This window comes from Apteryx rowi, unplaced genomic scaffold, assembly GCF_003343035.1.
Source record: "Apteryx rowi isolate R43461 unplaced genomic scaffold, aptRow1 scaffold_533, whole genome shotgun sequence".
Taxonomy (NCBI): Eukaryota; Metazoa; Chordata; class Aves; order Apterygiformes; family Apterygidae; genus Apteryx; species Apteryx rowi.
In genome coordinates, this window is record NW_020450798.1 from 225,907 (window position 1) to 253,093 (window position 27,187).

General features: G+C 41.3%; 1 protein-coding gene across 1 annotated transcript; it reads left to right on the forward strand.

The window, feature by feature from the left end:
• Positions 1–1,355: 1,355 nt before the first annotated feature.
• CDH17 (cadherin 17) lies at positions 1,356–27,187 on the forward strand. Its single transcript, XM_026081046.1, has 17 exons — positions 1,356–1,400; positions 4,222–4,320; positions 4,964–5,101; positions 6,705–6,843; positions 7,694–7,852; positions 8,567–8,766; positions 10,453–10,584; positions 11,598–11,748; positions 12,344–12,559; positions 13,824–13,900; positions 15,499–15,690; positions 17,044–17,288; positions 19,302–19,432; positions 20,759–20,995; positions 22,995–23,111; positions 23,218–23,334; positions 26,552–27,187. Exons 1-17 carry the CDS (start codon positions 1,356–1,358, stop codon positions 26,662–26,664), a joined length of 2,508 nt encoding a protein of 835 aa, XP_025936831.1. The 3' UTR covers positions 26,665–27,187.

The window sequence follows — 27,187 nt, forward strand, 5'->3', positions numbered from 1 at the left end:
CTGGCTTTTCAGGTGGATGCATCTAGGGCTTTACCCCTCTGCCTTGTCCCATATCCTAGCTCCTCTGGCTCCTGGCAGGACAGCAAGGGACTGGCTCAGTAAGGACCAGTGCCCTGCAGCAGAGGGTTACCTTCAGCCCCACTTTCTTGACAAATAGTTATTTTCCTGATTACCTCTAGTTTCAATGGACTGCCATTTTATTTTCTTCCAGTACCCATGCAGCTGGCTTCTATTCATGGAAGGAGCCCAGTAATTTCAAAGGGCATGACTGCATGAGTAATAAAAACCTGCTCAGAATGGGATTTGCAAGATGAAGCCCTATGGCACGTAGTAGCAGGAGTGTTGGGGAGAGCAGCAGTGTGGGCAACAGTTTCTGTATTTATAGGTCCTGTCTTGTCAGCTGTTGGGGAAAGAAAAGGGGGGAAAAAAGTATGATGGAAATCCCAAACAGGAAGGCATCTGGAGGGGGCTGGCCCTCCGCACAGTTTTCCTCTCCTTGGGAGCCCCCATGGGATGGAGCTGGGGCAGTTAAAGGATACCTGTAGGTCTGAGCTGGGTAACAAGGCACAGCACTGAGGCAGTCGGTGCTGTGCTCCACACTTTGCAGAAGGGGCCTTGCCCTTTATGTTAACATCAAGAGGCAGAGAGAAAATCAGATTTTATTCTGGAGGAACCTATTAATTTCCAGGAGGTTGCAATGATGACTGGTTTTTTTGAAGGTGTTCATTTGGGGCTTTTCAGTAGCCACTTTCACTGCTCTGTGTGCTCAGGGTGTTTTTGAAACTCAAGCTACATCAAGGCAGGTAGCACTTCGTGGTCTTGGAAGCCTTGCTTTTGGTAGCCAGGTTCCTGTGAGGGGTGCAGAGACCCCCCACCCCCACCCCCCCGGCAAATTGCACTGAATGGCTGTTTTTTGTACTCGAAAGATAGGGGTGTCAGGATGGCCCCCATAAGACCTTCAGCTTTTTGTGGTTATAATGTTTCCTGTGACTGTGTTGTTGCCTTTAGTAAAGCAGAAATGAAAATAGGGGTTGCGTGACATCAGGCAGCTCAGTAATGAGGTTATGTGACTTGATGGCTTGTGTCGGTTTTAGCCCTTTTTTTGTCAGCTCTGTGAGGCTGCCACAGCATGGGGGAGCCTCACGGGAGCCCCTGCCGCTGCAGGGCCAGAGCCTACTCCAGCTGTCCCGGCGAAGCTCTGGTCCCTTCAGGCTTCGCTCCTTGACTGCTCCTTCCCTCCTGCTTCAGAGAAGTTTAGTTATAGCCTTTACTCTCAAATAGACTGGGTCAGGTCTACCGAGTTAAAGTGTCTGTTACCTCTTCTTCGCAGGAGCTGAAGCAAAACATCTTTCAGCATGTTTAGACTGTGTGGATTTCAAATTCTGCTTGTCATTCACGTGGTGAGTTACAGCTTTTCTTTCATTTTTCCGGGAACAAATGGCAAAAGTTGCTTGGGAGCCTCTAAGCTATAACCCACAGAAGGCATCTCAGGTCTGAGAGTCATACCGGCAGCGTGCTCCAGGCAGGGTGGGGGGCTGGATGTGAAAGTACGTCCCCAATGCATGTGCCCACACGGTCAAAAGTTTAGAAGTCATGCCAATCTTTAGGAAAAAAGCTTAAAAAATGGAAGAAACCAACTATCTGTTTTGCTTCTTGTGGTTCCTCCTTAGATACTACTATTTCCAATAAATGGATTTCATGCTAGTAAGGAGTTGAAAATACTGCAACAAATCATCAAACAACGAAGACATTTCTGTCTTCCTAGTAATGAGTTCTGTATTATAATCCATACATGTGCTGATAAACTGTATTCTATGATAAATGTACTCTATGTATTCTATATGTATTCTATAATGTATACTGGTATATGATTTAAATCATGCTTATTACTTATTTATCTTCATTTTTCTATGTGAATCCATTTTCAGGTTTTTTTCTGGAGCTGAAATGTATTAATTATGTCATTTATGGATCTGATCTATTAAATTAAGTAGATTTACTGATATTTGCTAAGGCTACAGAGATGGCTCCTACTTTACACTTGAAATTAAAAGGAAAGCTAAAAGAAGGGTCAAATTGAAAGCTAATAAAAAATCCCTCAAAATATGGAGACCCTGGGAGTGGGGTTCATGTGCGATAGTGAACACCTAGTTGTTGCTTCCCATTTCAAAAATTTGCTGACCACAGCAACGCCGGTCCCTGGGAAGTCACTCTTTAGCCATTACAGCCAGCTTCAGAAGAGGTGACAACTGGATATGGCCCAAGGAGAAAACCCTATTTCCCCTTCAGGCCACTGAGTCATGATTCATACTGTAGACATACATTTGGAAATATTTATGGTCCATATAAAGTAATTTTAATCAGCAGGAAGAGATATCTCTTACTTGCTTCACAGCCTGCACTTTGAACCTGCTGGGTTTTATAGTGCCAGCCTTTGTGCTTTCATGGGCAGGCAACATGCCCTGTAAAACATGACAGAGCAAAAGCTCCCCACAAAATGTCCCTGGGAAAAATCCCTAATTCCAGGTTGTGCCCACCAGTGTGACGTGGGAACAGTGATAATGGGTCAGGTCCAGGGTCCTGCTAACCTGGTGTCCTGTCCCTGGCAGAGGCCAGTGGTGAGCAGTTAGGGAAAAAGTAGAGTGTAGCCATAAAGCACACTTTCCTAGTATGCCTACCTATTACATGGCTTTTTAAAAATGTTTCTAATGTCTTTAGTGTTCCCTTAGCATCCTTCCCCTCCCCCTACAGCTCTTTCCCTAATTCTCACAATATTATAGCTTTCCTGTTTGCAAAAAAGTCTCAAACCCTTGTAGGCGGGAAGGGCAAAATCTCTGGCTATTAATAAGCAGGATCCGGTGTTATTCAAACACAACTTGTGACATGCACACAGCAGTGCTTTAGGGTAAATTATGCTGAACTTAGCCATGCTTTTGTCATAGTCTGAATTAAGTTTTCCCTTGGTAATATGTAAGCTGTGCCTTTCTGCGAGAGGCCAAATAACTGTCCCACAAGCAATAGGATCAAATTTAGGGGAAAAGTCATGCGGCAGAGAACATGCACTGGATAATATCACTACAACAGCACTCCAAATTCGTATACCAGAAAAAAGTCATTTTTCCTCTGGAAGAATGGGTCTTGGCAGGGAGTTTCACCTGCTCAGTCAAATGACAGAGCCTGAATTCTGGTAGGCAGCTCCTCAGCATTGGCAAGACTTCAGCAACAGGGATAGAAAAGTAGGCGTTTAAGGGGGTTTGGTTTTGTCTTTTAAGAAACAGGTACATTTTCTGAATCACAGGCTGAATTGTCTTGTATGCAAAAGCTGCTCTAAGAGACTGATTCTGGTTTTGCTATTTTTGATTTGCAACTCTGAAATGTTAGTGCAGAAGGGGCATTAGAGTACGCCCAGAGGTCTTCAAGAACTAGGCAGGGTGTTGTTCCTAAAACTCACGAAAATTTTGCCAGAAAAACCACCATGTGAATGGTGAACATGTGAATGCCAGCCATTAGGAAGAAAACAGAGGCTGAGACAGTTTTACATGTCATTTTTGCCATGAAGTGGAAGCCAGAGATCAGCAGGATGTCTTTGCTCAGGCTGTTGTCGATGCTTAGCAGCAGCTGATGCGAAGGGGCAGGGTGTGAACGCCTTGCTCAGGTGGCCAGAGCAGCTGAGGGCAGTGGGATAGGGGGGCCTAGGGACATCCACTTTTTCCCTCACAAAATAGTGCATGGCCACATTTGGATTTACTGAGGAAATTGCAGAGTGCAGCCCCARTTTCTCCCCTTCCCCAGGTCACCCTGTGGGGTATTGTGTCTCCTGACACACTCGTGGCCACAGGATTGCGCAGCTCCTAGATGGGACGTGGCTGGTCCTACTAGGGACACAAGTGGTGATTCAGAAATGCTTTTATGGATTTCCTCTTGCTCTCAATCTACCCTCAGCTCTTTGGTGCATGTGTTTGCTCTTGAAGGCAGATAAAGTCACATTAAATTATGTAGTGATTTAGAAAAGGGAAGGACCTAAATGTTTGTTTTGAAATCAAATTAAGATGGGTATGTGTTAAAGAGCCAGGAGAGGCTCAGTGTAGGCCAGCAAGTATCTCTTGCATTATGCTACACCAAAATAATCTTTGATAGCCTCTGTGAGGAAGGGTTGCTGTTTGTGCGTGATGACACTATACACTTCTCAGCTGATTTCCTCCACCCCTGTCTCTCTCATAGGCTATGTGCCAGAATTTCGGGAGCCTGCATCTAAGTGGACCTCTGAAGGACATGAATTTCTCTGTTCCAGAAGGATCTGGAGTGCGCCTCATATACCAGGTAATCAGTGTCTCTTGGTATCCACTCAGATCAAAAATCCCATACTTTTCGCATACTCATCTCATAGACAGTGTTGCCATCCGTGTTGGTGGGGCAGTCTCCAGAGATGATCTAAAATGAACTTTGACTTTCATTATCTGAGAATTCAAGTGTCTTCATGCAAGAAAACAAAGACAACCCCTTCTCTCAAATACATTTTAAGAGGATATCCTAAAACAGGGGTTACCCCAATCAGCAGTCCTAGAGAATGGGCTTCCATGTAACTTGTGTCACCATTTTCCTTAGGCTCTGAGGTTCCTTTCCCAAAACCATAACAGAAGGGCAAACCCAGCTCCCAGGCAAATGGAGGATGTGTGTCATTATTTTCCATTCCAGTGCTCAGACAAACCCCTGTCTTAGACAAACATTTCCTTTGGAGGAGAAACCACAGCTCGGATTTTCTGCAGCATTCAGGAAATAATGTGAAAACTCCTCTGTTGAGGATCAGAAAAGGGCAGCTTTGTTTGAGCGGACTCTTAGAATATTATTCCTCCAGCCAAACACACTGTTGGCAATAGATTTTAAAAGACACAAAAGCATTAAATTCTTTAAATTATTTTTGAAAAAGGCATTGATTTTTCCTCTGATTTTTCCCCCACTCTAGTTCACAGCTGAGCCACCTGCTGTGAGTTTCAGAGCGACTGGTGAAAAAGACGGAATACTTGACATCGTGGCGGAGACGGGAGTCCTGTACCTCAATGGGTCTCTAGACTGGGAGACTAAAGCAAAGTACAGGCTGCAGGTGAAAACTCAGTAAAAAATAGGAAGGGAGAGTTATTCATGTTTACCCATTTTTTTGATAAAACTTGAAAATAGTGGAAAACTGTGCTGACATTTCAAATTGTTTCTTACCTTTCCRTTTACAGCCACCTTTTCCATTTCTAATGATGAGTTTTGTTCAAAGACACATAATTTTACAGTCCTGGAAGGCTTTGCTGTTAACCTAATGATGGCTGTGGACTGTGAGCAGTTAGAACAAGAGTGTTTTTTAGCACAGAAAAGTTCTGTTGAGAAAAAAATTTACTCTGATCTGAAAACCAATTCTATAATTGGATATAAGGAGAATATTTGACTGGAAGTGAAATGACTGACTTGGCACCATGAATGAGACCTACTTGGCATCACTGAAGACTGGTGGGGTGAACCTCATGGTTGGAATGTGAAAATAAACGATTATTATCTATTTAGGAAGATTATAATCTATTTAATGACAAATGACGTGACTAAATGACATTTAGACACAGAGACACAGATCTAATCTCTGGCAGAAAACTGTTTGGCAGACACTGGAGGCTGTTAGAGGAAAGATCACTGTGTGCCTGTCCTGTTATTATATTCTTTTCATAAGCATCTCATTAGGAGCTCTGTTGGGAGCGGGATGGTGAGTAGGAGATCTCGTCAGATTCAGTACAGCCTTGTGCGCTGATTCTGTGTCAAAATTGGCCCTGCCTTTTTCTGAAACACTATCAGCTAAGAAGAAAATGATGATGAAAGGGTCAGCATCTGAAAAGACAAAGTATATGATGATGTTTTAGCTAGCCTTAGCTATCTTACTAAAGAACAAGGTGCCTAGCACTTCAAGCTTAATGATTCCATGTTCTCAGTTCTAAAGCACCTTTGGATTGGTAATACTATAGAGGAAAAATTTTCTAATCCCAGAAGTTACTAACCCAAAACTTAGAAATCCTTTACAGATAAGAAGTGATGACAGAACTAAAAAATGATGCTTGCTTAGGAAAGAACAATCCTGATTGATCTATTATGTGCAAACAAAATAAAGTCTGACAGACATAGTATATACTTATAGAGCATAGCATGTTCTCTAAAAATCACACAAGGCTGAAAAATGAGAAGTCACATTGTTTGGAACAAAAATGTAATCAGAACTAAGAATTAAATGTTCCTAACAAACTGTTGGATCAGTTTGTTTTTGTAGCTGATATTTACAATAGCATACTCAAGTCCTCTCTATCATGTTGGGTTTTCTCCTTGTTCTTTAGAAAGTATCTATTTCTATTTAAAGAAAAGCATGAGGTCTAATTGTGCAAGAGTCCAAGTAGTCTGCTAAGACTGGAGGTCAGAAATAGCTTTCTGAAAAATATCAGCCAAAGCAGGGGTATATTGTTCTGTACTGTTGGCATTATATACTGTGATGAACTATTGTCAGTGAACTACTGTGGTGAATTTGTCCCTGTGGATGGAGACACACAGGGATGCCTCTCCCCAGATTTGCATCACAGTAAGAATGACTTGACATTTGCCATCCTGATTGATTTAGATCCTTTAAACTCAAATGTATCTATGTGAAAATGTTTCTTTATTTTTCCTTCTTTTTCCAAATCAAGGTAGAAAGTCTGGATGAAAAGGGACAGAGAGTGAAAGGTCCATACACTGTTATAATACTTGTTGAGGATATCAATGACAACCCACCAGAATTTGATCAGCTAATGTACACTGGAGTAGTGAGGCAGAACTCCCGTCCAGGTAATTGTCATAATAATTAAGTATTATAGTTAATAAGAAGTGAAATAAAATGCCAATGTAGCTATGAGGTATGAGTYTACTGTGACTGACACTTCTCAGAATCAGACAGTCTTAGATTATGGGCTGCCATAATCCTGTCCAGAAAAACAGTACAAGACCCACATCCTGGAAATAAAGCAAAGAACTTGGCCAACTATTATCACTGTGACCATGGAATCAAGAAGAAACTTTCGCTAAAGAATGAGCATGTAAGGCTCCATGGTGCAAGAAAACCACTCTGTAATTTTTCAGTATATTCTTCAACTTCGTCCAAGTCAAAAGGTTTTGAATGTTGCATGGATCAACAAAAGGCAAAAATTCATATATGTTGCCATGGATCTCTATTTTTTCCATTATCTTTCACTGTGCCATGGCASTGTATAATTGTATGATTGTTCCTTTAATTACAACTGTGTCACAATTGCAAGGCACTTTTCTCAAGGTGCTTTTGGTTGAACTAATTTTTATAAGGATGACAAAGTAGCCTAAAGGAATGAGAAATACCAGTGGAATACAGTCCTGGTGCAGGCCTTCTTTGGCTGGTAGATAGCTCTCTGAGTTAGTTCTGTCACCTCTGCATGTGCTGGTCTTTGCCCCTGGTGAGACCCTACTGAGCAGGGCTAGTGGAAGGGTGACCTGCAAGATGGTACACAGGCAATGTAATCTCCATGCACAAGCATGGCTTGCCATGAGTACTGTGTTGTGGAAAAACAGCAGCTTCCCGTGAGCTGCCTTCCCTGCTCTGCTCAAATGGTCTTCATGCTGAGGTTTCAGTGTCTTTTTATCACAGCCCCTTCTCTAATCCAAACAGGCAAGCCCTTCATGTATGTCCATGCCACTGACCGTGATGATCCTTCAACTCCCCATGCACAGCTGACTTACAGCATTCTCCACCATTTTCCCAACCCTTATTCGACAATGCTTTTCCAGATCAATAATGTAACTGGAGCAATCTCGCCAAGTATGACAGGTATGTAAAACAATCTTGTTTGTTTGTCAAAAAGTAAGCATGAATTCCTGGGTATACACAGGAACATGGAGACAACAGTTCTGATGTCAAATTCTGAATAAAGGTAGTCTGTGGGACATGTTCCACTGCATCCCTGATTTTGGGCAGTTTGTTCATGTTTCCTGCCAAATTCAAGAGAAGTTAGCAGAGCTGGACATTGGGACCTGAAAGTACAATGATAAGTGATGTAGATCCTCTTGCCCTCTGGAATATGCAGTCAGATCTTAGTGTTAATTCTGTTCCCTGAAATCAAGAAAACCAAAAGCTGTAGAATGAAAAATGTGGAGAAAATTGGGCCAGCCACATGATCTTACCTAAACTGCAATGATGTAAATAAGCAGGGCTCTTCTTCTGGGCTGAGCAAGTGCTTAAAGAAAAGAATGAGAGCTGTTCAATGATGCCTCTGCACAACAAAAGAAACTGCAGCACAGAGATCTGAAGTTAGCCAGGGCCAGTGGAGTGGCTATGTCCACATGATGCAATGCTGCCTCATTCAGAGAAGCCAGAGAAAACAGCTTGCTGAGATTCAGCACAGAGGTCCATCTAAGGACCGAGCCTGGAGCAGATGCAGAAGCAAGGTGCATGTATGAGGCAATGGGTCAGATGAGTCTGTAGGTGAACAGTCTCCACAGCCTCTGCTTCATTTCACTTAGGGCTCTTTGTTCCATTCTTTAGGCTCTCATTACTTAGATCCCCAAAAGCAGGACACCTTCACACTTGTGGTCACTGTGAAGGACATGGCAGGGATGACAACGAATGCTTTCACCGGTAGTGCTGACGTCGTCATCACTGTGAAGGAGAGTCTGTGGAAGGCACCCCCCACCATCCACATCCAAGAGAACTCCACCCAGGACCACCCTGTCAACGTCAGCCAGGTAGGGCTTGGAGCTGTAACAGTGATGGCCAGCAGCTTGGCTGTGCTCCCAGCATGTCTCCTGAGCGCCACTGAATCATCTTCTCCCAATGAACAGTGAAGATGCACCCACTGCACTCAACACCAAGCTTTGCAGGAGCTCTTCCCGGCCTGGATCTGAGTAAAAAGGGACTTTGGCACCTCTGAATTCTGTTCCATGTGGCATGCTTTGGAAATGATCATTAGTGCAGGTCTCATTAACCCATCTTTAGTATGAAAGCAAGGTTCGAATGTGACTGAGATACAGCCTAAGTCAATATAAATATCAGACCTACTAGGCGTTGCTTTTCAGGTTACAGAGGCTGTTAGCGTTGTCCATATGTGAGAAAAGGATATGAACACAGGAAACCTTTGGACAATTTTATTACAGTCTAATGACTGGAAGAAAAAAGGTACTTTTCAAGGCTATTTGGCACAATATGAAAGATAAATGCAAGGACACATTGAATGAATTAGTTTAGCAATTTAAGCAGAGCTTTACAATGTACTAGCCTGGAGGAAAAGTTCAGGAGGACAGTAATAGGTGATACTTCCTGGGACAGTAAATGTGTGGCCTGATTTCCTCTCCTGAGGACATGCCCTTGTGCAGGTGTCCCAGAGGGAGGAAAGCCATGTGCAGCTTCTGCTGAGAGGCGCGCTGCTGCCTGGGAGGATGAGCAGCATGTCCTGTTGTACACGGACCAATTTTGTGCCTCTGCAGACGTGCTGCGGTTCTTTCTTGCTGGGTTTCTTAGCAGTCCCAGCCCTGCTGTAACACCAAAGATGAATCAAGAGCTAACTTCTTTAAGGTCATTTTGAGGTTACCTTCTTCTATCTGCAAAAGAGGCTGGAAGGGGACCAGCTACACTGAAACCCTGGTGTGATCAGTTCCCCGCATTCAGGGACATCTGCTGTGACCAGCTTTGTGTGATACATTGCACCTACTATACTAAAAGGACCTAAATGCCCTACTTCAGTCTTCTGCATTCCCATAATATTTTTTACCACTGACATTTCACAGTGCAAATGCAAAATATTTTGCCTATAATTGCACAGTAAAAGTGATGTATACAGCAGTAAATATTGACTAACAGGCAAACATCCTTTCAGAAATATTTGACTTTATATTTGCTGCATTTCTTTTTAAATCTAAAGGACACCCCCCCCCAGATCCTTTGTCATAGAGTTTGATGAATGTAAGTAGCATGCACACACATATGTGCAGATAGGTACTGGATATTTGCTTTGTTATTCCACTTCTGTGAGCTAGCTAAACCAAAAATAAGAGGCAGGAATAGATGGTTTAAGAAGATGGAATAAATTAGTGTCAAGACATTCAAATAGTAATACTTCCTTCTCCTGTATCACCTTTTATCTGCACATCACAAAACTCTTTCATACAAAGGTAAGTGTCAGGGCCCATCTTAGACAGCTGAAGAAACTGAGGTAAAATGCCTTTGCTACAACAATTTGGTGAGCAGATGTAGATTATCAGTCTGGTTTTCTGAGGCCTGCTCCCAGCATTGCCAAACTGTTAATTTTCCCATTTATGACTTAATGAGAAGCTAACAGGAAAGCAATCTTTTCTGTTTGTGGCCCACAAATGATTCTTGCTAAATCTCAGTCTACAATTCTGACTTCCTATATTGACTTACTTTTGTGTTTTTAGGTGCACTCAAATGAACCAGATGTAATTTATGAGCTTTTTGAAAAAGAAAAGCTGCCCAGGCTCCCATTTTCTGTCGATCAGAATGGGGTTATTTATGTGACTGAGCCATTGGACAGGGAAGAAAAGGATGCTGTAAGTAAACATATAAAACCAAATTGATGGGAGAGACCATAGCAAGAAGCTGATTACTGGTATGTGAGTAAATGCAAGTAAGCTAGAGAGGATAGAGGAAAAAAGGAAGAAAAGCTTGATTTCTTGTCATTTCTGTATGGAAAAGAATGGCTTAATAGATATGAAAGCATATTCATCAACTATACTTTAAACCATCTTCAGCTTGCTACTTAACAACACTTCTCTGCGGTCTGGTAGCAGTCACTCTCCACTGCGTATGTCAAGCACAACGCAGAGCTCACCGTGGCAGAGCTAAAGGTATTTGAGCTGTGGTGTAGGCGAAAGCAGGAGCTTTCGACATTTCAAATCCTCCTGATCTACACCAGCACAGGGATCTTTCCACAATAGAGACAACAAACAAATGTAAGAAATGAACTTGCTGTCAAGAAAGCCAAGAGCTCACCAGGCACTGCAACTGAGTCCCAGGCGCTTTCTCTCTGCCTCTCAGTACGTTCCTACAGGTCACTTCACCCAGAGCACCTGTGACCTTTCTGTGCCAGGCTAAGCTGTAACCATGTGCACACACGTGCATTTTGCTAGTTAAAGGAGTTTAAGTTGCAGTTGTAACTGCAAAGTTACTCCACAGTTCCCCATCTGGGGTCTTTCAGACAGAAAACCCTCTGTCACTTCTTGTTCTTGGAGGAAATTTGGGCACAGAGATGCCAAGGACCAGCTATGCTGGAGGAACACCATCTTCGTATGTGACAGATTCGTTTATGAAATGACAAAATGAGATATTCCTGCCTTTCTTGGGGTTTTGAAAGACTAAGTTCACAGAACAGTGAAGTATTCAGGCCTTTTCAATTCTTTAGAGAATCCAGATCATAAGTAGTAAGATGTCATGGAAGACCTCTGAAGTAAACAGTATGAAAGGATATTTTGTTGTATGTAAGGCTTCCATAGTTATCCATTTAAATGTAAAATATTGTCATTCTGGAAATTCAACACATCTAATAACAATGTTCTCCTTGCAGTATTCGTTCTTTGCGATTGCAAAAGACAAAGAGGGAGAACTGGTGGACAAGCCTCTGCAGATTTCTGTTGTCGTGGAAGACATAAACGACAATCCCCCTGTGTGCCAGAAGGCTCTCACTGTCCTTGAAGTCCAAGAGAATGAAGATGCAGGTAAGAAAACAGGCTCTACTCTTTTATGTACATCATTTTGGTCCTGTTATTGTTTCCATTTGGGTGCAAATGAAGCTAAAAATTCTAATCCCAAATAGTAAAATGTAGCTTTCCTGGAGGAAAGTTTTCTAGTGCAAATAGCCCTATTGTTTTCACTCTGATAATTCAGGTGAAAAGGATTTCAACAACCTAAGAATGACAGACCCCAAATCGATATTTAAAAAATACTTTTTCATTTCAAATATAAAATTGCTCTGTACCACAACCAGAGTTTTGTACAACTGTTTAGAATGTAAAAAGAAAAATAATCCTCTATTATTAGTGGAAAAAATATTGTTCTAAATAGCATGAGCCCATTTTCCCAAATCCAGGTGCTCCTCCTTTGGACTGCCCAATCCCAAAACAGTTGGCTGGGATGCTAGAGGAAAAACTCCAAAAAGTTAAATGATTGTGTTCATTATAATGTTTGCCACACACTTGTATTTTTATTGCAACTCAACTGTTTGCATTGGTATCACTGTCATCAATGTGTGCCTCTATGGGGAGATAGGACTACTGCATTATCTGAGTGACTCTGATCTTTCCCTGGCTGCAGGAAGTACTATTGGAACCCTGTCTGCTACAGACATGGATGAGAAAGACACCCTGAATTCTCGTCTGCAATTCAAAATTGAGAGTCAAGTTCCTGCAGTTCCTGCAAGTGATCTGTTCTTTATTCAGCAAGACACTGGGATGTTGCAGTTAATTAGCCATTCATTAAACAAGCGTATTGCTTCCAACTATTCCTTGAAGGTGTTGGTGACAGATGCGGGTATGTAAAGCCTGTTATACATTGGAAAAATTTTGTTCACCCTGGCATCCCCAGTGTTCAGTGTCCAAGGGATTACAGGAATCCAAAAGGATGCATTAAAGGGAGTAGCAGCACTGAGAGCTGTTTTTCTCTGGAATTGTACTTTCTCGTTCTAGAGATGTGGGGGGTTTAATATTGATTCATAATTTAAGAACGGAAAGCTACAAGCTCTAGGGCAGAGCATGGATAAACTGGGCGGGCAGTTTGCTAACAAACACTCTTCAGTAAGAGATTTCCTTCCATAGGGGAAAAAACTGAAGAGATCATATGATTTAGGGTTTATATACTGTTTTTTTCCCCAAAAATCTCTTAAAAGGGCTCATGAAAAATAAGGAGAAATTAAATGCGGCTGCCCAGAGAGTCCAGATAATGTATTTTAAGAGATTAAGAACTGAAACTCATCTTCAGAAATAACCTTCCCCATCATGCAAGATCCCTTATGGTTCACTGAATGGAAAGGGAATCAAACTCCATACTAAAGTTTAAAGCTTTTAATGGAATTCTTATAGTTAGGCAAAACTTACGCATTGGGTGGAACTAGCACGTAAATAATGGAGTGACATGTCTCTTAATAAAATAGCATCACTTAAACAGATGTTATGAAAACTTTTGAGGGGGAGAAGAAGGTGATTTGTTTTGGATGCTCATTTGGATTTCATCCAAACGGTTTTGTTTAGGATATTTCCTATGTTTCAGTTCATGAAGCACATGTGGAAAATACTAAAACCCAGCTATGTCTGATCAGACGGAGCATGTTTGCAGATCCCTTCCCTATGGGCACCCCTGCTCAGGGAACACTGTTACATTTATATGGATCTTAGGTTCAAGTCTTACTGTAACAAAAAAGAGGGTGTTGTCTGATGGTCCACCAAGAATAGAATAGCATCTTGGGGGTTACTTTTTGACATGCAAAAGTCATACTGAGAGAGCAAAGACAATTCATAGGTGTCCTCTCCCTAGTAAAAGGCTTTGGTGAAAAACAAGAGGGAAATGAAAAGAAACAGGGTGGGTAATATTGAGGGAACTGGGAAAATGAACAAGAAGAGAAATAGTGAGTTTCTCGCTGACTACAAAATATTGGAGATCCTGTCCTTCTTACAACAGCAGGGCTTTGCTCAGATCAGGTGATTCGGCAAYGATCACTACATTGTGAACCCTTCTGGAGCAAAGTTTTTCTTTCTGCAGGAGTCTTGCTCTGATATTGTTTTGTTCTCTTTCTGTGCAGTATTCCAAACAATCTGTGRTGTGCAAATACATGTCATTGACATCAATGATCAGATTCCCATCTTTGAAAAATCAGATGTGAGTATTTTGATGTCCCTAGCAAACTTTCACTAAACATTTGAGTCTATATTCAATGTCTCCTGAAGTTAATGGGAATCCTTCTATTAACAAGAACAGGTAACAAAGCAGTCCACTGGTGAAAATAAAGGCAAGATGTTTCCACAACACCTACTTATAAGGTCTACCTCGTCAGTGAACCATGGGACAAACTCATAGTTAATTCTGAAGTATAAGCTAATTTGCTCAGGGGAAATAATATATTTGTAAAGAAAGAAACGGTTCTATTAAAGCAGTTTATTCCAGAAATGTAAGTTCTGGAAGGGAAGGGGGAAAAAAAGGCTTTACAAATGATTAAAATGTCTCAATTGAAAAAAAACTGACGTAGCTTCTCCCACATTCCCTTCCAAACACAGTATTAATATATCCAAAAAACAGAAGGTGAAATGTGCTATTAGTTGAATGGAAATCGAATAGGCTGTTTTCATTAAACAAAAACAGTGACCCATCGATCCATACCCAAATGCATGCCTGCTGGCCCTTGCTTCAGGCTAGAGTTTCAGGCTTTTGACTCTTACTTTGCTGGAGATGCTGAAGTCTAGCAGAGAGACCAGCAGACCTACAGTGATTTCCATTAGTTGGCCTAAGTCTCACATCAGACACTGCAGTGGGTATAGCGGGTCCCAAACATTTCCACATTGCCTGTGGAAGCTATGAGTAGGCTCCTGCTSCAGATGCAGTCACTTCTACTAGGTGTCTAAGCTCCCATGTACTTGTAGGCAATGCCAGCAGTGGGGCTGGGAGATCAAATGTCCTGCCAGTCAAATGTGGGTGTTCTCCCTTGGGGGTCCTCTCTTGGGGAAGCTGAATTGTTTTTTGGGCTTGGCTGACTGCATTGATCAGCTCTCTGTTGACTRTAATGGGAGCTTTGACATGTGCAGACTGTCAGCCCATGTAACAGGCTGTCAACCTTCTCACCAGTAGGTCTCAATCCAGGACACGATCTCAAAACCAAACTGCTTGGTCAGGGCACACATCAATGCAATAAATGGAGCTGGGCCACTAGAATGACAACAGCTTATGGTGCATGGAATAATTAGATATTTAACAGTCTCAGTGGCTAGGGCTTTCAACAGGGACAGAAGAGACCTAGGTGCTGTCCCTACTGCTGTGAACATTTAAATATTGTATGTAAGAGGTTTCATTAGAAGAGGTGAAAGCTGTTCCAGCATGTCTGGTATTGCAGCTATACTAGTAGCTTGCCCAAACAGAGATCCCTTCACCTTTGCTAAATGTAGAGCTGACAACCAGCAGACTATTTGGAAAAGGGGATATAGCAGTTTGCAGAGACTGTAGTGCCCAGCTTGCAGCCCTGGATTTCCCTGGGCAGCAAGGTACCTCAGCTCTCCTGCTATCAGGCACTTCACTAATGCTTCTGTACATCTCTCCTTAACCTAGTTATGTCTCTGCTGTGAAATGGAGCCAATGCTTCCCTACCTCACAGGACTGCTGTGGATTGAAATACCTTAGGGCTTGTGGGTCACGAGCCTGTTGTAGCGCTGAAGTTCTTATCCTCAGATGGTGCTCATCCTGTTTCAATGATCTCTCTCTCCCCTCAGTATCAGAATGTGACTGTTGCAGAAGATCTCCCAGTAGGAACAGTGATATTAGAAATTCAAGCTACTGATGCAGATGAGCCTCTCACAGGGAGTTCTTACATCATTTACGAGATTAAGGAAGGAGACCCGAACAAAGTATTCATCATAGAGACAGATCCTGAAACAAACCGAGGATCCATCAGGATTAACAAGGTGGAGAGATGGGTTTATTCTTTTCATTTCTGTTCTTTCATTTCATTTCATTTGTCATATACAGTAGCTATACTGGTGATCATTTGTAGACAGACAGGTAGATTGGTGGTCTGTGAGGCCACCCCTAAGCTGCACGCAGATTGCAGAAGGCCCCACGCTCAGGCCTGTGTGCTGTGTCTCTGCTATGCCCAGGCACACTTATCCTCCTGCCTTCCCCATCAGCTGTTTGCCCTCTGCCAGCTCTGCTGCTGTCCTGTGGTCTGGGAGCCAGCTGACGAAGTAGATGTTTACACATTATAGAAAAAAATTGCATTATTTGAATGATTTTGCAGCAGTCTCTCTTGAAAACAGAAAGCCAGCTAAGCACTGCCATGTCCTGTGGTCACAGTGAGGAACAATCACAGTGCAGATCCTCCTCCTTGACGATACTCTGGGCCCTTGGTGGCTTTTGCAGTGGGAGGTGCAGGTGATTGGCTTGTCTCCGCATCATAACAAAAAGGAAGTTTGTTCCTGTTGAGGCAAACATTAATGGAGATAAGGCCAAAGTCAGTGTGTGCTGCAGTGGACTATAAATCTCACATTCTGAATGTTGTAATCAGAAATATCAGGAACATTTTCTATTGCATCCATGAATTTCAATACCAGAGGTGTTCTCCCTTTGAAATTAACCTTCTCAAAGGCACTTGTAATTATGGGCTCAGAAAAATTATAATTTATTTTCCAAGTAGTGACATACTGTTTGCATGGAGTTCACCTGCAGCCAGCCAGGCCACGGGCAGGATGGCAGATCTGCTGAACCTCAGGGTAATTTTTTCCCGAAGATGCGATTGTGAGAAATTCCATGGTGTTTTACACCCTCACATGACTTTTGTCAACCAGAAGTCATCCAAGGCCTTCTTGTACAGAACTATAAATACTATTGCTGTAAACAAGATATACTTATTAAACTTGGTCAGGCAGGTGGCAACATTATTTGGAAATGCAGTTGCTGAGGGAGCCTCTGAGTGGGCATATGATTTCATTTAAATTCATTCTCCCAATGTCATTTTGCTCTTGACAGGTTTCCCTTGTTTCATCTAAATTTGAGATACAATCCCCTCCTTGGGAAGAGGAGGATTTTGTCATTGTATCTTTTGGCCTCCTGTGGAGGGAAGGGCAAGGGAAACTCTCTTTTTTAGTTCAGCAGCAGCACTGAGGGCACTCTGACATTGTGCATCGAGCCCCACCGTGGCTCAGACACTGACAGGTGGGTTAAAGACGCCGAAATGAGAAATTCCTCTGTCTGTCTGTCTAGGATTTGCTAAAACAAACAGTGGGACAGCTCTTTAAATCACATTTTTCTAATTTATCCAGGCTCTCGATTTTGAAACAGCTCAAGTGTATAACCTGGTGATCCATGCCACAAACCCTGAACCTTTGGTGCCAGGAGTGCAGTATAACTCAAGCTCCATTGCAGTCCTCAAAGTTTTTCTAACAAATGTGGATGAACCACCTGTTTTCAACAGCGAAGCTTACATAGGAGAAGCACTTGAAAATATTCCTGTCAATACCCTGGTCATGACGGTGGAAGCCTATGATCCTGAGGGGGATACTGTACGGTAAAAAAAAAAGATTGTGATTTATTGATTATATTCAGGATTTAGTGGGGTTGTCATTATCAGTGTTAGTCCAGGCCTCACTCTGTGGCTATTCAGTTAAAATCTCAAGATGAGGTAGGGCTTAGAAAATTTTTATAATAGAGGGACAAGGAAAATATACCCAATATTTGGCATACAGGAAAAGAAAAGATGTTTTTACAGAGTTGTCTGTCTCTCATCTAATAGTACAAAGTGGTAGGTGTAGTTTGGTGGTAGCCTGGGAGCAACCTGAAGTAGACTGCTGGAAAGTGCTTTCCCAATCATCTTTATATATAGTAACAAGCATCACCTAGTAGGGCCCTTGAACCAAGAAACTAAAAGTGAAAAAAGGCCAGTATATATCTCCAGTAAAAAGGTAGAGCTGGTTTGAGAATAACAGAGTTTCCAAATCCATACTACCAAATACCTTTAACAATGAATGAGGTATGTACAGAATACTCCTAGGAATCAGTAGGACCATGGCTGCTTTTCATGTTACTCAGGTAACAGCACAGGGTTTTGTATCCAGCAGAACACACAACTTCTTAGAAAGAAGCTCAAGTCTATATTTGATAATTCATTCATTTTCTTTTAAACTAAGTCTTTTCTACATAACTGTCAAAGACTAAAGGCCTGCTTCCAGTATGGATGCCAAGATACACTGGCAAGTCCACTCATATGATTGTGAGTGGGATGCCAGAAGTCTCAAGCTGGTGCATCCAGGTGGCTCAGTGCTGTATCGTATAGTCAAATCACCTCAAGACTCTGCCAGGTCATGATCTGTGCATCATGCTCTGCTTCATGGTGTACATGTACCTTTTATGTTAGTGACAGATAGACGAATTTTTTGTGGTTCTTGCTGCATGATTCCCAGCTAGAATGCTGAAAAGGTCAGTCCAAACCGTATTAAACAATCCTTGAAATTTAACTATACTTCAGCAAAATACCAAGCAGTTAATGGAGTTCCAGGGTCTGACTCTTAGGCCTCCTGTGGAATCCTATTCCCAAGGGGGGGTTCAGCTGGCTCTTTACTTTCCCCTAAATTTTGGGAACTTAGCATGTTTGGCCTTCTGTCAAGCTGGTTTGAAAGTGAGCCACATAGTCCATGAGCTCTGGGGGATGATGACAGAAACAGCTGACAGGAATTCATGTTTACATAAACCACATTTCTGCTAAAAAATAGGTTAAAAGAAATAAAATAAATAGTGTAAAAATAAAAGACATATAAGCATGTTAGCATGCTATTTTTAATGCAGCAGGTACTGAAAGAATGAAAGTGTTGAATGAAAAGGTCAGGTTGCACATACTCAATGTCTGTATTTTAACTTGGTCGTATGTTCATCGTCGCATCTGTATATGTGAATACCCTGAGACCTTTTTTTTTAACAATAATATAAAGGCAATGATGTGGTGAAGTTTAAAACACTCACTGTTCCGGGGCTGCTCCTACAGTAATTACAGGCTGCATCTAGATTGGCAGCAGATGACCACTGCAATACATCTTGGGGTCCCGGTCCCTTGGTTGTCCAACAAAGTGCCCTTGGCTGCATTGCTTCCTCCACCCAGGCTAGCCTTTGGCTTGTGCCACCATTGAAACCAAGACATGGGGGATGTGATGTTGAGGGAGGGACACTGGGTTAGGACAGTGGACACTCCTGGCTGAAAGCTTGGAGTTCCCCAGTTAGGAGGAAGGTGGAGTTGTGATATGCATAGGATGCTGCTTCTTTGGAGCAGCAGTGACATTCCTGGGGTTCTGCTCTCAGTTTTTATTCTCTGAACTTAATCCTCACCAGAAACCAATGTTTTTGGCCTCTGTTCCTCTGTCTGTATCTCCTGGCTGGCTGTATTATCAGGACTTTTCCAAGAGTGCTTTCTTTGAGTACAATTGTAATCAAGCCATTTGACTATAATCAATGAAGAAGTACTTGCTTTGTCAAGAGTTTTTTCCTGATTTGGAATAAAATATGTGATTTTTTTTTCTTTTCCTTTCCAAAGATACTCCTTAGAAGGAGATGTGAAGAAATGGCTAAGGATTGATTCATCCACTGGGAAGATATACACTGCTTCCCTGCTGGATCGAGAACAAGAACAAGCATATGAAGTTCAGATTGTTGCATCAGAGTCAAGTAAGCAAGGAAAGGACTGTGTATACACACAGCGGGACCCCCTTCCCTTGCTGCCTTATGAGCAACTACCACACTTCTTGCAACACCACACTTTCTTCAGAAAGACAGGGGCAGCAAAACTGAACCAAGGAAAAATACAGGAGCATGAGTTACACAAAATGGTCTCCTGGGCTGGGGTCATCAGGTGCATTTAATATAATACCATGGCCACATGATCTTAAATAACTTTTCATGTAGCCTTAAAAGGATTTATTCCTTAACCATTATCTTTTGTAAAAGAAATCTTGATGTTACAGGTAATGAAGATTAAAACAGCTTTCATGAAGTTAGCTATCATATGCCATTTTATTTGCTGGAGCAACATAGCATACAGAGAAGGTCATAATTTCTTCAGTGATTTCAGTATTAACATTGTCTACTACATTTTTCCTCTATAGCTATAATTATAATATAATTATAATTATATAATTATTATAATATAATTATAATTATAATAGATTTTAACCCTTCTTGTAGGTATGCTTTAGTTTCCTGAAAACACATACGGAGTGTAACTTTAATCTTGTATAGAATTTCATTTTATTATGAATAAAACCCCCCACATTAGTTAGTTTGAAACACGTTAGAGTTCATAGTTCCAGCCATTGGGATCTTTCAGGTAGTCCATCTGAGGAGGATTTATATTGAATAGAGGTTAAAAAAGCTGGGCTGTATCTGATTGAATAAGGAACAAATCTAGGTTTCCCTTATTAAACACAGATAACCAATAATGCTGGCCATTGTTTTCTGGATATGATATGTGAAGACAAAGTTACTGTATGTCACAAAAAAGGAATACTTCCTCAAATGTTGAGCTGGAGTGGGGCCATTCTTGCGGGAATGGGCAAAAGAAATGAAAAAGAAGTTCTTGGGCCCCTTGTCTTGGGCCTGAGGCAGAACACTGACTTGCATTTCCTACATATAGAAGGGAGGAGGGGAGCATTTGGAGTTTCATACTTAAAAGAGTGCTCTAAAGAGAAAATGCTCTGACCATGGATGTGACTGCTTACTAGAAACGATGGTCTAGCTGTCTCCTTTCACTTGCTAGTGTTCCATAGTTACCAAAAGTTGGGGGCTAATAAACCCTATTATTTTATAAGTGGTAGTAGATACCATGACTCCCTTAGTACCTCTTGAGACCTTACCTCTACTTCCTGCAGACAGACTACCACTACCCACTGCATGCCTGATGGTGYGCCAGTATACTTTTATTATAGCTGCAAATGCAGCAGCCCAGACTGAAAGTCCAAGATATGATGTATAACTCTATTCTGTTAAATTCTACAGATAATGTAGCTCAAAAATCCAAAGCAACCTTCATAATAAACTTAAAGGATGTGAATGATAACCCTCCGCGCCTAGCTATGAATTCTGCTCTGTTCTTCTGCCACCCGCTCAGTGGAGGAGAGAGAACACTGATTCAAGCTACTGATGATGATGAACAGAAGTTTTATTCAACATTTACCTTTTCTCTTAAGGATGATATGAATACAAGAAATAATTGGGAAATCTCAAAAATCAACAGTAAGTTGATAAACCTATTCTTATATGGATATGGCAGTCTCTAAGTAATTTGGGAAATATAAAGAAATATTGAATTCCTTTTCATTCTTACCAATGTATGTCATGTATTTAATGCAGAAAAAATTTAGGTTGTTAAGAACTTACATGCATTTTGGTATGTATTTATGTGAATACCTAAGTCTTTTTTTTGAGCGATGACATTTAGCATGTTAGCATGCTAAGACTTCGCTAGCATTTACGAGAAGAGAAACATGTGTGCCTAAATGAATATAAGTCACTTCTGATAAAGAAATAGAGCAGCTTGCAAATTGTCTATTACAGACATTTCCTGTGCAAAGGGAAGTCCTTCCTCACAATCTGACTGGAGTTCTTTGAAAGGGGTCAGTAAACATTTGCATAGTGGCTGCTTGCATTTGCAAAAGACTTTTGATGAAAGGTCTCAATAGAGAAAGAAGTGTTGCTATAATGTAAAAATAAAGGATTTTGAATAATCATTTAAAATGTGGAAGCTGGAGTAAATGGTCAGCTCTTGCAGTGGAAGGAGTTCAGAACTAGCTTTTCCAAAGTGGTCTTTGCTAGGACCTGAGATGTTCAATATGTCCATAATAGATACGGTCAGCGAGGAGGCAAAGTTCATTGGTGATACAAAGTTAATTGAGAAGGAACCAAGTGTGAAGAATTGCAGATGGTCTTTGCGAGACTGAGAGGCTGAACAATGAAAGGGTAGATTAAATTTGGTATAGATACCGGTAAAGTGATACACATGAATAAACCCCACCCTCCTAAATTCACATATGAAATAATGGGTTCTGAGCTGACCATTACAAACCAGGAGTGAGACTGTGGCCTAACAATAAGTAGTTCCAAGAAAATGTCACATCAGATCATTAGGAGTGTTCAAAAAAACCAAATCAAATATTAGGAATTACTAGGAAAGGACCAGAGAAGAAACAGACATTGTCATTATGCCCCTGTATAAATCCATGGTTTATTCACATCTTGAACACTGGTCCCTCAGTCTCAAAAAGATACAGTAGAGCTGGAAAAAGGTTAAGACAGGGCAGCAAGGATGATCAGAGTTATGGAATAGCCTCATATAAGGAAGTATATGGAAGCAGCAAAGTAAGCCATCAGGCTTGGAGGTAGTGGGGAAGAATATGGTAGAGGTCTGTAAAATCATGTGTGGTATTGACAGAATGGCCAGGATTGGACATTCACCCTCTTTTGCAATACACTGACTTGGGAGCCTCAAATGAAGCTTGTGAGAATTACTTTCTGCGCAAACCAAAGGGGTGTGTAGTTGTCTCTGGAACTCCTTGCCACAGGATGTTGTGGATGTAGAATGTTTCCAAAAGTTCAAAGGGAGATTGGACAAGTTAGTGGAAGAGAATTCCACTTATGTTTGCTAAATGGACACATATTACATCTGGCTCAGAAAGCCCCTGAGCTGAAAATGTTTAGAGAGTATTAAGAGAAAATAAAATGTGCTTGCTTTTCTTGTAGTCTCCGCTTATTCTGGAGGCAATAAACTGGTCTAGATGGACCTTTGGTCTGATCCAAATGGCTGTTATGTTCTTACTATGCTATATTTAAAAGGGTCTCAGATGTCACAGTGTAAACACACTAGAAGGATGATCTAACCTATTGTTATCCTAGGAACAATTTAAGACAATTATGAGTTATGAGAGTATGGGATCATATTCTTGGTTTAGATGTGATGACATTGGTGTGGCACTCCTCAAGATTATTGAGAAATTAAGAAGGAAATTCTCTGGCTATATTATGCAGGAGGCCAGACTAGGCATTTGGATGGTCCCTTCTGACTTAATGTCTGCAAACCAATGAGACCTGGGGGGATGTGGGGAAAGAGAGGAACTACCAGAACGTGCAAAACAGCCTTAAGAAACAAGACCTCAGTCACAGAGCATTGCAGCTGACATGAATGTCTAGCTAAATTTCTTCCTTGTGCTGACACAAATGTCCCATTTCCTACTTACAGGTACTCATGCTTATCTTTCTCCAAAACATACTAACTTGGAAGAGAAGGTCTATAATGTTCCAGTAATAATTAATGACAATGGAAGACCACCTTTGGAAGCAGAAATAAATCTTGAAGGTATACCATGCACAGAGCTGTTAAATTCAAGAGCACAGTAATATATATGAATAATGAAACTGAGCTATTAAAATTCTCTTTAATTTTATGGCATTTCTTTTTGCAGTAAACATCTGCAAGTGTTCAAGCGAAAAGTCATGTTTTATAGAAGTACAACGTGAGCACTCCTGGCCAAGTACAGGCCAGGCAATTGGGATTCTTCTTGGGGTATTGCTCATCATTGGTAAGTGACTTTTGGCTGATATGAGGCTAGTTCTACCAAGTATGACAGTGCTGCTGCACTTAGTACAATGATTTACTCCTTCAGTGAAGAGATGTCATGAATGTTACAGAGTAAGTGAAAAGAAGGAATATCTCACTGTGCTCAAGCACTGTGATCACTGTGATCATCTAAGTTTCTGGTCCAGGGGCGGCTTTTTTGGACTTTGTATCTGCACGCACATGCACTGACACTGCAAACAGCTGTTACTAGGGAAAAGAGTGCACCTTCAGCAAGTTTGCATATGATACAAAACTGGGAGGAGCGGTGGATGCACCAGATGGTTGTGCTGCCATTCAGAGGGACATCGTCAGGCTGGAGAGATGGGCCAACAGGAGTCTTATGAGGCTCAACAAGGGGAGATGCAAAGTCCTACATCTCAGGACGAATAACCCTGTGCACCTCTACAGGCTGGGGGCTGACTTGCTGGAGAGCAGCTTTGCAGAAAAGGTTCTGGGAATGCTGGTGGACAGCAAGTTGACCTTGAGCCAGCAGTGTGTCCTTGTGGCAAAGAAGGCCAACTGCATCCTGGGCTGCATTAGACAGAGTGTTTCCAGCAGGTCAGGGGATGTCATCCTTCCCCTCTGCTCAGTCCTGGTGAGGCCACACCTGGAGTGCTCGGTCCAGTGCTGGACTCCCCAGTACAAGAGACCTGGACATACTGGAGCAAGTCCAGCGAAGGGCCACAAAGATAATTAAGAGATTGGAGCATCTCTCACATGAGGAGAGGCTGAGAGAGCTGGGACTGTTCACCATGGAGAAGAGAAGGGGGTGTCTGGTCAGTGTGTATAAATACCTAATGGGGGGAGGAAAGAGGATGGAGCCAGACTCTTCTCGGTGGTGCCCGATGGCAGGACAATGGGCCCAAACTGAAATTCCATTTAAACATAAGAAAAAAATGTTTATGGTGAGGGTGGCCAAGCACAGGAACAGGTTGCCCAGGCAGGCTGTGGAATCTCCATCCTTGGAGATATTCAAAACCTCACTGGACACAGCTGGGCAACCTGGTCTGGCTGACCCTGCTTTGAGCAGGGGGGTTGGACTAGATGATCTCCAAAGGCCCCTTCCAACCTCAACTCTTCTGTGATTCTGTGAAAAGGCTGCATTTGTAGTAATAGTCTCTTTGTTGCTACCTACCACYTTTTGCCTGTCAGGGGATGGACTGAAGTCCTGTCTTGGGCTTTCAGATTATAATGATAACAGTGAAGCATCCAGGGATGTTTTGCTGTTTACTATCTGTAAATTTCCATTCAATTCCTAACCATAGCTTAGAAATTATAATTTTATTCACCTATTTTAGCTTCTTAGGTTTCCATTTTCCAGTGAGAGAACTGCTTTGAACTGTGGGAAACTGGAATTTATATGAATAAAGCACAATTATATTGTTAAATGGTAAAGAACAGAATTATATTCTTATAGGCATGAGCTGATGCAACTTCGACAAATAGCTTAATACATTTTTCCAAAACAAGACAAAATCTTGTTTGGCATTCTTTCTATAAATGTAAGAGCAAAGCAGTCAGGATGACTGTTGATGGGATCCAGTCCTCTAGGAAGCCAACAGCAGAAAGAATTCAGTGCACAATCCCATGTGATTTTTGACCATGATGGTCACAAGCAACAGACTGGGATACTGTGAGTCAGCTGTGGAGAGCAGAGAGAGTGTGGGAGACCCATGGAGAAAATCAAAGAAAAGAAATTAAATACATTACAGACCTTGTCTTCAAAAGAGGCAAATGAAGTTAGAGGATAAAAGGAAAAAAACCCCAAGAACTTATGTAAGTAACAATTACTTCATTTCTAAAAGAAAAAGAGAAGGAGCCCCTGAGAACAAATACCTAAAAAGACAAAACTAACACTCTATGCTGATTTTTCTCATGTAATTCAGAAATCCCTAAGGCAAGAGAAAGGGCTGATGCATATGTGATGCATATGTGTTTGTCTTTTAAAGATAAAACAAGAAAAAGTTCCAATTCAAAGAAAATCTGAAATGGAAAAAGGCATACTCAGACCATGCAATTAACAAAGAAAACCCCCATACTGCATCTTCATCATCTCTGTTCAAGCTTCTGACATCACTCATTTCTTCATGATACCTTGGTCTGACCACTTACTTAATAAGACATTATATACAAGTGAAAATTTTGTTTGATAACCAACTAAAGATGCTTTCATTGCAAGAATGCTGGCCAACTTTAGAGAAAGTAGTAAAAATTGCTACTGGTTCATGACTTTAAAAAAAAAAAAAGTGTATGTATGTAACTCATAAAGGCTTTTAGAAAATTCCTGAAATGAATGTGCAGTTTTTCAACAGAGAGCTTTTCCACTTTAAAGCCAAAGTCAGATGATAGCCTCTCAGGTGGATTTAACAGGGATCAGAGATGGGCAAGGAAAAAAAAAGAGAGGTATAGAAAGACTTTACAAAACCTGGAAAGGTTATAAACTTTGAGTCTGACTTTGAAACTCAGAAGATATGACCATAAAACCAGCCATTTTCTGGAGACCAAGACTAGAGTGGACTCCCCCATGAGGTAAGGACTGTCTCAGACCTGAGCGCCTTCCCTTTCCAGAGCAAGGCATCTGTGAGCTTATTTTCTTTAAGAGAAATGCAGAGCATAGACACTGGAAAACAAAACACAACAAAATAAAAAACAATTCCAACTCCTCAGCCAATCCAGGGCACCACACACTTTTATTAAAACAAACTCCCTCTCTCTGGTAAGGTATTTTTCCTGGGTAGGAGAGACTGGGAGAATATACATCACATGGCAGATATTAGGCATGTTACTTGATGAACTACTCAGACACTACAAAGATGAATGTGAAATAAGAACAACTAGTGAACAGAACAAATATTCAGACAAACGAATAGGGGAGGGGGGAGTAGATAAGCACTTCTGTATATTTTACAATAGTACCAGAACAAGGAGATGTTGAAAATGAAAGAAAATCCAACACTGATAAAGAGGAAATAAGTTTACATACTGTATAACAAGCTCATCATGATTTAAAAAGTATTAAATGTATATATATATATAAAAAAAAAATATAAAACTATATTTAAAAAGCCAAGCAGTGTGACAATTACAGTGAGAGTGTCAGATTCTTTGCTAAAATATCTTTTTAGAAAGATAGCTTTTTCTCTGCCCTTTACTGACCCTCTGTTCCCTCTGTTTTTCAGGTTCCATTATAGGGGGTGTGTTTTTTCACATGAAATACAAACAGAAAGATAAAAAGAAGAGCGATCGGGAAGATGTAAAGGATCAGGCTGAACTCCATAGTCTGGCTAAATGACTGTTTATTTCATCAAGAGAATAAACGATCTTTGGGTTGGGAAGAAGTGACCTTTGTAGCTCCCAAAGCCCAGAAGTGTATTATCATGAACTGAGCATACAAACATGCAAAAGCAAGCTCCCATGGTTTTGTCCTCAGTTTTATAGCTAATATTATTCAGTCACAAGATAAAAACTGTCTATAAACTTCAGCAGCAGCCATTAATAAAAATATCAGCTTTGGCAAGTGTTAACTCATGATGACACCAAATGCTGAGCTCTTGCAAGGATCAATACGTGGGACAAGTTTTCTTTGTTTGGCAGCTAAAATAAATGTGAACTTTCCAGAGGACTACATTTTATCTGCCTCTTTGCCTCTTTATGCATCTGCATCTATGGCTCTTTTCATCTCAGTGAGTTACTGAATAGAAGAAAATATAATAAAGTCCACTGCTACATTGAAGATATCCCACGAAGTAGGAGGAATCCCTCTGACTCTCAGCAAAGCAGCTCCCAAACATAGTGCAATCTGTTATCTCTCCTGG